Here is a 15,218-nt window from a genome sequence, read left to right as displayed (position 1 = left end):
AATGTTGTATACCTCATTGTTGTCCCAGAGGTCTCTTAGGCTGTCTTCATTTCTTTTCATTCTTTTTTCTTTATTCTGTTCCATGGCAGTGAATTCCACCATTCTGTCTTCCAGGTCACTTATCCGTTCTTCTGCCTCAGCTATTCTGCCATTGATTCCTTTTAGTGTAGTTTTCATTTCAGTTATTGCATTGCTCTTCTCTGTTTGTTTGTTCTTTAATTCTTCTAGGTCTTTGTTAAACATTTCTTGCATCTTCTCGATCTCTGCCTCCATTGTTTTTCCGAGGTCCTGGATCATCTTCACTCTCATTATTCTGAATTCTTTTTCTGGAAGGTTGCCTATCTCCACTTCATTTAGTTGTTTTTCTGGGGTTTTATCTTGTTCCTTCAACTGGTACATAGCCCTCTGCCTTTTCATCTTGTCTGTCTTTCTGTGAATGTGGTTTTTGTTCCACAGGCTGCAGGATTGTAGTTCTCCTTGCCTCTGCTGTCTGCCCTCTGGTGGATGAGGCTATCTAAGAGGCTTGTGGAAGTTTCCTGATGGGAGGGACTGGTGGTGGGTAGAGCTGGGTGTTGCTCTGGTGGGCAGAGCTCAGTAAAACTTTAATTCCCTTGACTACTGATGGGTGGGGCTGGGCTCCCTCCCTGTTGGTTGTTTGGCCTGAGGCGACCCAACACTGGAGCCTACCTGGGCTCTTTGGTGGGGCTAGTGGCCGACTCTGGGAGGGCTCACGCCAAGAAGTAGTTCCCAGAACTTCTGCTGCTAGTGTCCTTGTCCTCACAGTGAACCATAGCCACCCCCTGCCTCTGCAGGAGACCCTCCAACACCAGCAGGTAGGTCTGGTTCAGTCTCCTATGGGGTCACTTCTCCTTCCCCTGGGTCCCGATGCACACACTGCTTTGTGTGTGCCCTCCAAGAGTGGAGTCTCTGTTTCCCCCAGTCCTGTCGAAGTCCTGCAATCAAATCCCACTAGGCTTCAAAGTCTGATTCTCTAGGAATTCCTCCTCCTGTTGCCAGACCCCCAGGTTGGGAAACCTGACATGGGGCTCAGAACCTTCACTCCAGTGGGTGGATTTCTGTGGTAAAATTGTTCTCCAGTCTGTGAGTCACCCACTCAGCAGTTATGGGATTTGATTTTACTGTGATTGCACCCCTCCTACCGTCCCACTGGGGCTTCTCCTTTGTCTTTGGATGTGGGGTATCTTTTTTGGTGAGTTCCAGTGTCTTCCTGTTGATGATTATCCAGCAGCTAGCTGTGATTCTGGTGTTCTCAGAAGAGGGAGTGAGAACACGTCCTTCTACTCCGCCATCTTGGTACGGATTATCACATTTCTAATTTTCATAAATTTACTCTTAATCTCCAAAAATACTCTCCTTGACTATTAGCAACTTATGTGTCCTCCACTTCTAAACATTATAATGTTTATTTTCTGTATTGTTTATTGTCACTGACTAAAAAAAAAGCTTTTGATATCTTCTGCATTGCTGGTTTTCTGTGTGTGTGTGTGTGTGTGTGTGTGTGTGTTTGTGCGTGTGTGCATGCACACGGGCATGCGTTATACGTACACTAATTTTGAATGCCTTGATGGTAGAATTCCATCTCATACCATATCATAAAAATACCAGATCTTAATGCTGTGTAAGTATTTAGTAACGGTAAGTGAATGATTGACAAGTATTCTATGCTGGTAAAGCCTGAAGACAAATCTCTGGGAATATTAGGCAAATTTATCCAGCCATTTTCAAAACAAAATTGAAGCCTTAAAAACCAGGGTAACATATGGATTCCTGTTTTAGTGAGTAAACACAGTATGGCTTCTTGCCTTTTGTCATAATTTATACTTCCTGCTCTCGTGCAACACTCTGATTCTAGATTGGCAATACTCTTGTTAAAAGGGTGAATACACTTCATTTCAACACATATATTTTCCTGGACTTGCACTGGAGTATTTCATAATGACTGCCTCTTGGTCACGCTGTAGGTTTTAGTTTCTGTGCTGAAATGCATCAAACTGAGCTACAAAGATCTGCCATTTCTCAGTTACGTGTCCATAATCATGAGGCAGACACTGTGCTCCATCTCCAGGAGCAGTCCTCCAACCCAGGGACTGAGGGACCATCTCAACCTGCCAACTTTTTAAACATTAAATGTGTAAACGGAGCTCGCCATTACTATATCTCACCAAATGCCCAGCGTTTTCCCATGAAAGGCAGAAAGTGTTTTACAGGACCTTTGGATGGCTTTGAGTTGTGTGATTTAAATCTTTATTATTATTTTTTGCACACTGCAACTGAAAAAATAAACATTGGGTAGTGAAACAAAACCAAACAAAATCCCCCAAATATCCCAACAAGCTCTCACTTCTGTTTGAGTTGTGCCCTAGCTAGTCCTCATTTTCTGATATGATCAGTTCTATTACTCATGCTATGGTAACATTCTCACCTATACAATTACGTGGAAACCAGAATACCAACCCTGGGAAGCAAGAACTTGCAAGGAATTCTGTGCATCCCCGTGCAGTGGGTTTAGAGATAAAATATATTATGATAGCCCATCCAATCCATGGAGACATGCTTCTTTTTTCTACTGTAAAGGCTGCTCTTTCGTTAGAATATTTTCTTTTTCTTTCCTCTTTCTATTGCCATTACCCTCACCCCAAGGATTTCACAAATGGCAGGGAAATTTTTTCCACTGCAATAGCTTTCACATAAAAAAGAGCAAAAGCATATTATTCTGAAAGGGCAAGGCAAAGGATACTTTCTCTTGCTGATAATCTCACTATTTCACTATGTGCTTCACTGGACACTAGGTATTATTTTCTTAGCTCAGTTAATCTCATTAACCTCAAGAATTTTAATTAACTTTACTTAAGTCAATGCAGGCTCCTCTTGTTTAGCAGGATCGTTTGGAGACATACAGTAAGAATTAAAACTAGGTTGTTAAGTCTCCAGCCTCATTAAAAGTGCAAAAAGTAATCAGCAATGTCTTTCTCTGTGTGTGTGTGTGTGTGTGTTAGGGAAAACATCTGTGCAATTCATTTTTCTATGTTGCAAAACCGAGTAAAACTGGAGGTTATTCACTGTAATAATATCTGAGTCTTACTTACGTAGATTATCAAATAAAAGCATATGCATTTGTGAATTATGCTTTAAACTATAAACTTTTGGCCCTGTGGTTTTTCTGGTCACAAAATATCATTAAGTTAACATCTGTATAAGCTGATGGGCTCAGAGACTTTAATAAAAAATTGTCATTCAACATAATCATGAGGCTAGACGAGGAGGTAGAGGGCTATTTGAACACACAACCCATCCCCTCATGTCCAAATAGTCTTTAAAGTGTGATGATAATGTATTTGGTAGTTGTCACTCTCAATTCTAATGCTTCTTTACTAAGAAAACAACCAAATTACATTCATATCAAGTGGATTTTTCCTGTTGTGGTTCAGAGGTAAAAGTTCTGTGGAAGGGAGATCAGACTTCAGGAATGCTAAATTTTCTCATCACTCTAAAGAATAATAATTTGCTGCATTTCACATACCATTTATTCCTATACCCAAGCTATATTTATTTCTATTTGTATATTCAAGCTAATATTTCATGCATCTTTTTTAAGCAGTTGAAAATTTACATCATAAAAATGAACATTATCAGGACTGCAGTCCTTCTCAAGATAAAAGGAGTTCTCTTGTCTGCATAATATCTTTATAAGCCTTTTAGGATTGTACCATAACCCCATGAATTAGATTATCACCTGATTCAAGTGATATGCAAACATTATTGTCCATGTTTGGCTATATCGGCCCATTGACCCAATCAGTCCACATGGTATTATGGGTACCAGGTAAGTTGAAAGACACAAATGATATAAACTGATGCTCCAAAAATATCACAAGCAATTTAGAGTTGGATGCTAAAGCAGAAATAACGTTTATGAGTTAATAAGAGCAGAAGGTCATACGTATGATCTGTTCATTACTCTTCAAGGCAGTCGCCTTTGCCAAACTTTATCATGGTAGATAAAATATTTTTTCTTAAAGCAAAGGATAAACGTCAGCTTCTCAAACTTCTGCAATTCATATCCATTCCCTGTCAAACCCTTTTACTTTCCTACACACAGGTCTAATTAATTCATGACTTCTAAATATGTTTATGGACAATAGCTACACGCCAGATACTGTTCTAAAATCTGCAGTGGCAACAATGAAGACCTATCCAGCCCCAGCCCTCTGGAAGCCACATTTAGGAGGAGAAAAAAGAGGAGGTCTTACTGACTGTGCTTCACTTCAAGTCACAGTCATCTTCCCTCGCATGTTCATAGCCACCTGCTCATCACATGCTCCAAAACCAGCAGTATCTGGCCAGTCTGCCCTATATCTTCCATTAGCAGTTCGTTTCCTTAACTGAGCTTCTATGACTTTCCTTACACACAGCTGAAGTGGCTTCCATGGCAGTGTGGATAAGGCCCAGAGCCCGTCATCATGGGGCCCCCAAGATGAAATTAATCAGGTGTTTGAGTTGCACATGACAGCAACACGAATTGGACTGAATTAGGCAGAAGAGCAAATGTAGTTGCCTATGTTGCCAGGAAAGGCAGGAGTGCACTTAGGGGGGCTGGGACCAGGGCTTGATGCTGCCAGGATTTGTTCTGCTTCAGTTTCTGCCTCTTTCTGAGCATCAGCTTTACTCTCTCCTCCTGCTTTTTCCACCAGGCATGACCATGGCTATGGCAACTCTCCATCCATATACTTAGAACATCATGAAGAGAAAGAAGAGAGGGTTTCATTTTCCCAACTTAAACATTCCTGGGAAACAGCTCTAAGTTGCCTAGTTTGTGACGCTAGATCAAAGCTTGCACCAGCCCATCCTGGTGACCCACCACTACTGTGGCTGGAGTAGGGGTCTTTCATCACTCGAAGGGAACTAGTTCAAACATGGCCACTTGGAAATCTCTATGGACAGGCCAGTTACCCAGTCTCTGTATATAATTTAGGTGCCTTACATTTTCTTTTCCATAAGCCTTCCTGCATGGACTTGAGGAAGAGTTATGTCTTCTCATTTGGTCTATGTGGCAGAAGAAACTCCCACAGCTGAGTTCTCCAGTCAATTACTCTTTTTCCTCTATCTCTTGCAATTGTTCCCGACCCTTTTTGATATCTATATCCTAGTCCTCATGTCCAAATTCTCCTACAGTTTTTTAAAAATTTACACCTCCATGTGCAGAGTATAGCAGGTATGAGATTGTAAACCTACTTGAGGGCATGGATTAGTCTATTCAAAATGTCTATATGGATTTATTGCTCTCTGCAGACAAGGTCAATGAGATCTAAAGAACAGTATAACACGGCCCCATATTTTCAAAGTGCACGACCTACCTTCTTGTGGACCTAGTCTTTATGTGATTGAAGAAGAGCCCAAAATATTGATATCAGCTCTAGAAAGTTTGATTACTCAAGCAGATTCAATATTTGTGGGCATTATAATTACTGTTCTCCATTAATTAATGCATACATAATGAAAAAGTGTCTACCTTTGGTTGAGGCACATTTTTTAGTCTTTAAGAGTCAAATAAAACAAAACAAAACAAAAATCTCTTACTCTAGCACAGACTGAGACATATTCAGTGCATGAAAAATGTTTCTGACTAAAAATACTCCACTATGCAATAGTCCTATGCACTTTCAATTAATTATTGATAATACCTTTTTGTCATCACTTGTCCCACATGACTCTTGACACAGAAGACCCTCCGCATCTGAATGCCCACACCACATGTAGCTTCTCCATTCCAGCCAATGGTTGCATTAAGGGCAGTTACCAATGTGTCTTCGGAACAGGGGCCCCAAGCTGATGTCTCCCAGTAGAGTTGCATACAGGAATGGTCATTGCATGAACGATATTCTTGGAGGGCCTGACTAGGGGGGCATGATTTTCCACCTGCAAAAATCAAAATAAAAAAGAATACAGAGTTGTTGCTGTTATAACCATGTTGCTGTTGCTGTTGTTACTGTCATTCTTATTTTTTGTTGTTTTTACTGTTTTAATGGTCTAGAAAGACAGCATTTTGATACAATCTTCCAAAGGCCTGGGCCACCGCACCCTGTTTCTGACGCTATGGTCATGGTTCTTTTATCCTGAGGACAATACACTGCACCCTTCTCTCCTCAATAACAGGCAACAGTATGCCAACTAGATTTTAAAAAATCAATTGATTCTACTGTTCACCTCTGCGTCATGTATCTCTGAGAAAACTTCAAAGAAATCTGCTTTTATTTTAATATGATTATGCCTACATAAATTAGTCAGTTAGATATAATAGCCCATGACCTTGAAGTGATATAAGATCAAACACAAATACACACACACACACATTACCTACATATGGTCCCTCTTTCCTAAGACAGTATTATTTTTCTCAGAGAACCACTTTAAGACATCCATCCTCCCTCAAGCAGTGCATTTTACTGCACTTTGAGAAATCCAGAAGTCTCTCTTAAAGTTTGGCAGGAGAGAGCCCATCCTTAAACTCTGAAATAATATCTGACAATGTGTTATACACTGGCAGGGAGACCAGACAAATGTGCAGCCTTATACTCTTGGGTGAGTCAGACAATCAGATTTCATTACTATCTTTTCTTTCACAATTTTATATCCATGTCAAAACTGGTATTTATCTAAAGTATTGATTTTTTTTCCTACTCTCCCACACTACAATGTTTTATTCAGTGGGCCAAATGCTTGGGAAGATTTGTGACCTTAGTTTTGTTATTCTTGTTATTTTTTCCCCATTATATTGACTTTTTTCTCCTTCCAGAAATATAACAGACAAGAGGGGGAGGCCACTGCACTTTAAGAATATGAAAATTTTCATTCCTCTTGACCCTGGCCCCATTTCTTAGGACCACAGACAGAATCTTGTCTAAAAAGGAGTCCCTCAAAGCCAGTGGCCATATTGCTCTGCTGTCCCAGCTGAGCTGTTGGCAGACGAAGCCAAGGGAGGGCCTGAAAGAAATGAAATGACATATGTGTCTGGGGACAGAGACCATTGCTTTAAATGACAGGAACAGCTGTTCCTCTAATTTGTTCTGAAGTCACCCGTTTATATCCCCATAACACGTTTTAGCTTCTTGAAAGCCGTTTTCACAGCCTTCATCTTTTCCCCTCTCACCACATGCCAGCCTGACAGAGCAGGAAATGAGGACATACAGATCAGGTAGTCTGCCAATGTTAGTGGCAGCTCCCAGTCAAGAAGCCATGTCTCCTGATTCCTAATTTAGAACTCGTTTAACCAGACATATTCCAATTATGTTCCCAACTGCATGAGCAATCTGAAGCTGGATGTGTATCAACCAAGTCTTGTTTCCTTCCCTAAAAAAGTATAATGAAAACTGACATCCACCTGATTGCCATGGCCTGTACGTAGTATGGGCTAAAACAAGTCATATACATATGGGAACCCAGCATAGATAAACTAGAGGATTAAAGAGAAAAGGCATGCATGGAAAGCAAACTGTTCATTTGGATTTAGGGAACAGAAACCTTTCCTATTACTCACCTTCTCCAGCCAACGCCAGGATAGTCCTTGACCTGGTCTGTTTCCCATCGGAGTTTTTATTTGAACAAGACTGGGAGCAGGATGACCACTCTGTCCACTTGCTTACCACACAATCCATCCGGCAGGGAATTTCACACACCATCTGCTCAGGAGGAGGAGGTGCTGGGCAGAGAGTCCCTGATACCTCTTCTCCTGTAGTCAACCAGAGCAAGACAGATGTCGATTAATGTAAAATCGAGGCCAGTCCCAGGAACATTTAAGTTCATTGCTTCCTCTATTACTTCAGTTTAGCTTAGAAGACTTCACCTGGTGTCTCTAAACGAATAACATGCAAAAAACTGATTTTTTCTCAGCTGTTCATAATATTTATTTCAAGAAAAACTGTCAGGAGATAATTTGGCATTTAGAAAGGTAGATACAGCATCAAAACTGCCATTTGTCATCCTTCCCAGGGACAAGTGGGCTTCCTTCAGGAACAATTTAGCCATGGATGGCTGGAGACAGACAGGATTGACATGCTATGGATACCATGTGTAACGGGTACATGTATTTCTGCAAAATGGGAGTCAGAGGAGTCTTTTGGCCTGAAAACCACAATTTATGTTGAGCAATCTATTCAGCAACCCCCTGCAAATTATCAGTCTAATTTTTTATTGGGTGCTTTCACCTCCAAATACGTAACCTTAAGCGAGATTATCACACAGTGATTCTTTTATTCTGTTTGTGCACAGTGGTAAATGTGCACAATGGAAATGAATCTGTGGCTAAAATTATATAATGCATTGAGATAAAAGTTGAAAGCAAGTCCAAAATTTTCCCTAATCTATTCCCTCTTTGAATGATGTGATGAATTAGTCCAACCAAAATACACACACACACACACACACACACACACACATATGTATATATGATAATGGGGGATAGAGTTTTACAATGATCAATAACAGACAAGACTAAGGGGATAATTTCTAAATTGCTTTTCCGTATCTCAAATGATTGCAATGAATTTTTTCTAAGCTCTCTTTTAGGTTACTTATTCACCATTTTTAGAATTCAAATATTCTTCTTATATTCTTCTTTATAGATAACAATTCAACTCATACTATGCCCCCCCCATTCACAGTCACTTCATAAATACAGAAGACATGAAGAATAGTAAAACCATTTATGGTTTGAAGCAACAACATGAAATGCGGAATGGCAACTCTAGGAGACAGGTCGTTTTGTCTTTGTGACTTTATGTCCATGGAATTCTCCTGTCATAATCTGTCTGACACAAAAAATAACTAATATTTATGCAGTATTTCCCTTGTGCCAGGCATGGTCCTTATAAGATGCTCTTATAGACAGGGTTGACCCATCTTCTTTTATAGATGAGGAGTCAGTGGCTCGGGAAGGAAAACTTGCTCAGGGTCACACAGGCCTGAGTTGGGAAGCAAATGAAAACTTTCTGACTCCAAAAATTCTGGTTTCCCCATTAGACATATTGTATCTAATTCCAAGAGATGGATATTCCTTTTCAGAGGAGGTAAATAAAACAAGCTGACAGTAAGCAAAACTGCCTGGTGGAGAAGCTAGTGCCCTCCTAAGATCTGCATTCATATTTGTAAATGAGGCCAGGCTCATTGCCCTTGAGGTACAAATAAAACTTTTCAAGCATATTATGAGAAGTAATGGAGATTCTAGCAGATAATCAAGCTGAAAGACCAGTTCCAATCACTCTCTTTTCAGTCTCAGTCTATTTTCAGGTTGAGTCCACACTGTATATGCAAATATGCACATGGACGTGCATGGACGCGCGCGTGCGTACACACACACACACACACACACACACACACACACACAATACAGCTTAGGGGGAGTGCTTTCCCAAGTACAGAAGTAGGCAGGTCAAACTAAACATACAAACTACATCTAATCAAAATTCAATTTCCACATCTGTGAATATTATGAGGATAATTTTTTTATAGAAAAACACTTTAAAGCAGTGTCTTGTAAAGAACATTTTGATGAATAAGAGATATTTGAAGAGTTCTTACTTTAAACAGTGGGGGGAAAGCTGAGACGTCCTAGATTAAAATAGGAAAATTGGTCTCACCACTGGAGAGTAGTGTGTGTTGAAAATGCCAATTGCCATGTAAACTTCCTTCAATGGAAATGGTATGTAGTATTTTTCAGTCTTATTTGACCAAAGGCCATCCTTTTTTAGGAATTACCTCTCCCAGAAATGGTATTTTTATTAACATGTTTTGAGAAAACCCTGCCTTCAAGAGTTACAAAATTATCAACTACTATTTGATGAACATATACCATGTCCAAGGCATATAATGGGATAAATATAAGTGAAGATACTACGATTTATCCCCCAAGAACTCATGATTAATAACAGAGATGAGCTATAAATACATAAAGATAAAACCTAGTCCAAAAGTAAATGTCAAGTTGCAAATGTGTGTTTTAAATAAAGAATGCTGTAGTGATTTAGGGAAGAGAAGGACCTCTGGGGAACTAGTCTGAGAACAGAAGGCTTTCAACAAGGAGAAAGAGACGGTGAGAATTGGTGGCAATCAGGGAGGGCATGCCAGTCAATGCAACTGTCAACAAAGGTATAATGATGGGAAAATACAACGTATGTGGAAGACAGTTAATCCTGAAGCTGCCTGAGGAGAAGAGGAAGCCCATGTTGGAAGAGTTGTTTGACATCAAATTCTGAATAACTTAGACTGACACACCAATTTTGTTCTATTTCCGTCTTCCTTCAATTCCCAAACGCTCAGGTTTCCCGTGACCTAAATTTAACTTCCTCCCCAGTCATCCATCATTCAGCACCCTTAGTATTCACTTCTGGTGCTGGGATGCTTTTTAAAACCTAAGCTTTCCCACAAACTGATATATCCATTTCCACAGTGCAGTGAAATGTCAATACTCTCACCAACACTTTGATAGCTTGTCGATATGGACTAATTTGGAAATGTGAGCAATCAGATAAGTTATTCTTTAGCGAAGCCAAGCTAATAGTCATGGGCAGGCTCTTCAATTCTTGTGTGAGCTATTTTATAAGAAATCTTGCCAAAGAAAAGCTGCATGATGGGATCCTAGTCACAGGTGGCCTAGGAAGACACAGTTAAGTATCTGAAGGTGAAACCCAGCACAACTTATCCTCTTGAGCATATCACTTAACTTCTTTGAATCTCAGTTATCTCATCTGCAATAATGAAATAATAACACTTACTTTTCAAAGATGGTCTAAGGATTAGAAATCACTTATACAACAAACACAGCAGGGTGTCCAACAACAGAGGGAGGACTCAATATAGAGGAACATTTAAAACCTTTAAAAAAATGTTGTTTGGGGCTTCCCTGGTGGCGCAGTGGTTAAGAATCCACCTGCCAGTGCAAGGGACACGGGTTCGGGCCCTGGTCCGGGAAGATCCCACATGCCGCGGAGCAACTAAGCCCGTGCACCACAAGGAAGGAAGGAAGGAAGGAAGGAAGGAAGGAAGGAAGGAAGGAAGGAAGGAAGGAAGGAAGGAAGGAAGGAAGGAAGGAAGGAAGGAAGGAAGGAAGGAAGGAAGGAAGGAAGGAAGGAAGGAAGGAAGGAAGGAAGGAAGGAAGGAAGGAAGGAAGGAAGGAAGGAAGGAAGGAAGGAAGGAAGGAAGGAAGGAAGGAAGGAAGGAAGGAAGGAAGGAAGGAAGGAAGGAAGGAAGGAAGGAAGGAAGGAAGGAAGGAAGGAAGGAAGGAAGGAAGGAAGGAAGGAAGGAAGGAAGGAAGGAAGGAAGGAAGGAAAGAAAAAAAAATGTTGTTTGCAAAGATGTAAACCGCCAAAACCCAATGGCATTCTTGATCTAAAAAATCTAGATACTTATGCCATAACCATGGAAAGCACTTGCTTTACTGTGCATATATGGGTACAAATAACCACCAACAACTTCACAGACGAGTTCACATAATATGTAAAGACTGCTTATAATTATCCAGATCATTTTATTTATATGTGGCTCATCTAAACCATTTAAGAGCCAAAAATAAAGCACTTGAGCCTGAATAACCTCATCTGCCCATCTACATTGGTAATAATGATCTTCCTACTGCACAGAGAGAACTCATTTCAAAAGAAGAGCATTTATACTTCCTTGTTTTCAATTTCATGGGTGGATCAATGAGACCAACTGAAATCTCAGGCAAGTGTGGAAAATAAAGCAGCATGTGGGACAGAAACTTAGTCATTAAAAGTGATTTTCACAAGCTCTTATAATCTAATATTACAAAAAATTGAGTATATTTAAGAGGGAAATTGAGTTCATCTTTCAAGAAGACTCTAAAATTACTCCCAGCTTTTATCACACTCCCTGGGATCAATAATGACAAACTCCACATTCTCTCCTCATAGAGCAGACTTATTTAAACCAGTTGTGATTCTGAAAATATGGGATATGGTGCTCTCCAACCTTGTCACTCACGATGTTTTAATAATTTAATATGGTGAAATCCACATTACATAAAATTAAACATTTTATTTTTTATTATTATTATTTTTTGGCCGCGAGGTATATGGGATCTTAGTTCCCCGACCAGAGATCGAACCCGTGCCCCCTGCGGTGGAAGTGCGGAGTCCTAACCACTGGACCGTCAGGGAAGTCCAAAGTTAACCATTTTAGAGGAAACACTTCAGCAGCATTTAGTAAATCACGATGTTTTGGCAACTACCACCTCTATCTAGTTTCAAAACGTTTCATTACTCCAAAATAAAAGCCTTTATCCATTAAGCAGTTTCTCCCCATTACTTCCTCCCTCAGACCCTGGCAGCCACCAATTACTGTTCTATCTCTACAGATTTATCTATTCTGAATAGTTTATGTCAGTGGAATCATATAAGTTGTGATTTTTTGCATCTGGGTTCTTTCACTTAGCATAATACTCTGGAGGGTCATGCATGTTGTAGTATATATCACTACTTCATTCCATTTTATGATGGAATAATGTTCCATTGTATATATATATATACACCAAGATTTGTTTATCCATTCATCCAAACTCATACATGTTTGAGTGTCTGAGTTCAATTATTTTCAGTATATACCTAGGGATGGCATTCCAGGGTCATATTCATCACTCAGTTTTGTTTGTCTGTGATTCTGGAGACCTTGGCATAGATGACCAGACTAGGCCCTGGCCCTAGTTCATACTACTGTTCTCATGCTTGCCAATTCCTGGCTGAAAACAACAGTTCTTAGATGGGAGAAAGAAAGATTCTTTTCTTTTTTTAAAAAAATATAGTTTATTTACAATGTTGTGGAAGTTTCAGGTACAGCAAGGTGATTCAATTATATATATCTATTATCTATATTCTTTTTCAGATTCTTTTCCATTATAGGTTATTACAAGATATTAAATATAGCTCCCTGTGCTATATAGGTCCTTGTTATCTATTTTATATATAGTAGTGTGTATCTGTTAATACCAAACTCCTAATTTATCCCTCCCCCTGCCTTTTCCCTTTTGGTAACCATAAGTGTGTTTTCTATGTCTGTGAGCCTATTTCTGTTTTGTAAATAAGTTCATTCGTATCCTTTTTTTTTAGATTCCAAATATAGCTGATATCATATGACATCTCTCTTTCTCTGTCTGACTTACTTCACTTAATATGATAATCTCTAGGTCCACCTCAGAGAAACCTTCTTGAACATATGAATAAACTCAGGATTCCCTAAAAAATGCTTCTTTTTCTGGTTCATATGTATACAGTACTTAAAGTATAAATAGCTCATGACAGACTCTCTTTGGCTACTGGTCAAGCAACCATGTAAATTTAACACTAATGTAGCTTTCAGATTTTGGGCTTTCCACATCAACCTAATGTTTAAACCATACCTATGCTATATACTATATCCTGTGGTTTTCTTTGTTTTTTAATCCTAAGGAACTAGAATTTAATATTATGAGCTACCATCTCTCTTTTGTAGTGATAAAATAAACAGCTATAATTCTTAGTTTTCTAACCTATACTGTAGGTGTCCAAAATTAGAAAAGTTATAGACAAAATAGAAAGAGAAACCCAGATATCCACAAATCTACAGTCATATTTTTAAAGTAGGCCAGCATTTTATCATTATACACACTTCAAACTACCTTATCTTCCAAAAATAATGCAATTTGGGTCAATATTTGTCAATATTTCTTGTGTGTGTTATTACACTCTCTATGGAAAATAATGAAGCACTTATCAGAAATACATGTCATAAAATTTTATGTCCTATTTGAATCTCAGAAAAGAATGCCAATAAACATTGATTAAACACCTGCCGACAGCTGAGTAAGATGTCAACGGATGGTACATAGCAAATTTACTGGAATTCATATGCACTTAATTCCGTTTTTTAAATTTAAATATCTCCCTAAATGCAAGTAGCTTCTGGCCACTTCTGGACTGGGACCCTAATCAGCTAAGGAAATGTTTATATTTCAAATCAATAAAATATGAAGGAAAGCTAAGGGCTAAACAGAAGCCATGTGCAACTATGCAATGCCAGCAATTCAGTTAATGCTTCTGCTTGCTGATTTTACCATTTGAAGTCTATTTGTCTATCTAGTTTGCACATATAGGAAGGCAAATTTTAAAAATCTGATGTTAAGTATTACCATATTTATAATAACAGAAACAATGGCAATAACAAAATGGCATCAGCATGTGATGTTTGGGAAAGCACAGAGTGGGCTATACTCTGAGCAAACCATATTGTCTACTGAATATCAATAATGACATCATTAGTTAGGTACTATGGTCACACCTAAGGTACAGAGAGGTTAAAAATACTCTCTCAAGAGTCACATGGCTTGTACGTGTCTGAGCTAGAACTAGAAAACATACCTGTTAGACCTCACAAGCTATATTCTTAACTGTTTTGCTGTATTGCATCCTGGTTCATAGCTCACATACGTCTTTCTCATTAAATTACTTTTAGTTGATGCCAAACCACAAAGAAGGGATTCTATACAATTCATTGGCAGCTAGCCAGTAAATTTAGTATTGGAAAAAATAAGCCAAAAGGAGTGAGCAGTTCCTTAATTATCTAGGAACTGCATCATAAGATGCGGCAGAATAGGGCAATACTTTTCAAAAACAGAAAAGATAAGCAGATGAAGAAGAGTTCAGAATGGAGAGATGGAAGATTAAGATAGAATGCAAGAGGATCTGGGAGAAGATGGCGGAAGAGTCAGACGCGGAGATCACCTTCCTCCCCACAAATACATCAGAAATACATCTACACGTGGAACTGCTCCTATAGAACACCCACTGAACGCTGGCAGAAGACCTCAGACCTCCCAAAAGGCAAGAAACACCCCACGTACCTGGGTAGGGCAAAAGAAAAAAGAATAAACAGAGACAAAAGAATAGGGACGGGACCTGCACCAGTGGGAGGGAGCTGTGAAGGAGGAAAGGTTTCCACACACTAGAGGCCCCTTCGCGGGTGGAGACTGCGGGTGGCGGACGCAGGGAGCTTCGAAGCCGCGGAGGACAGCGCAGTAACAGGGTGCGGAGGGCAAAGCGGAGAGATTCCCACACAGGATCGGTGCCGACCGGCACTCACCAGCCTGAGAGGCCTGTCTGCTCACCCGCCGGGGTGGGTGGGGGCTGGGAGCTGAGGCTCGGGCTTTGGTCGGA

General features: G+C 39.7%; 1 protein-coding gene across 1 annotated transcript in view; it reads right to left on the bottom strand.

Moving 5' to 3' along the window:
• THSD7B (thrombospondin type 1 domain containing 7B) overlaps positions 1 to 15,218 on the bottom strand; it is a 773,362-nt gene that overhangs the window by 405,214 nt on the left and 352,930 nt on the right. Inside the window, exons 7-8 of the mRNA XM_024122279.2 lie at positions 7,556 to 7,747; positions 5,703 to 5,937 (exon numbers count right to left, since the gene is read on the bottom strand). Coding sequence (XP_023978047.1) covers positions 5,703 to 5,937; positions 7,556 to 7,747 — 427 coding nt within the window. The remainder of the gene's footprint in view (positions 1 to 5,702; positions 5,938 to 7,555; positions 7,748 to 15,218) is intronic.

This window comes from Physeter macrocephalus, chromosome 2 (genome assembly GCF_002837175.3).
Source record: "Physeter macrocephalus isolate SW-GA chromosome 2, ASM283717v5, whole genome shotgun sequence".
Classification (NCBI taxonomy): Eukaryota; Metazoa; Chordata; class Mammalia; order Artiodactyla; family Physeteridae; genus Physeter; species Physeter macrocephalus.
Note: the sequence above shows the minus strand (reverse complement) of the source record. Positions and strands in the feature narration are given on the sequence as shown.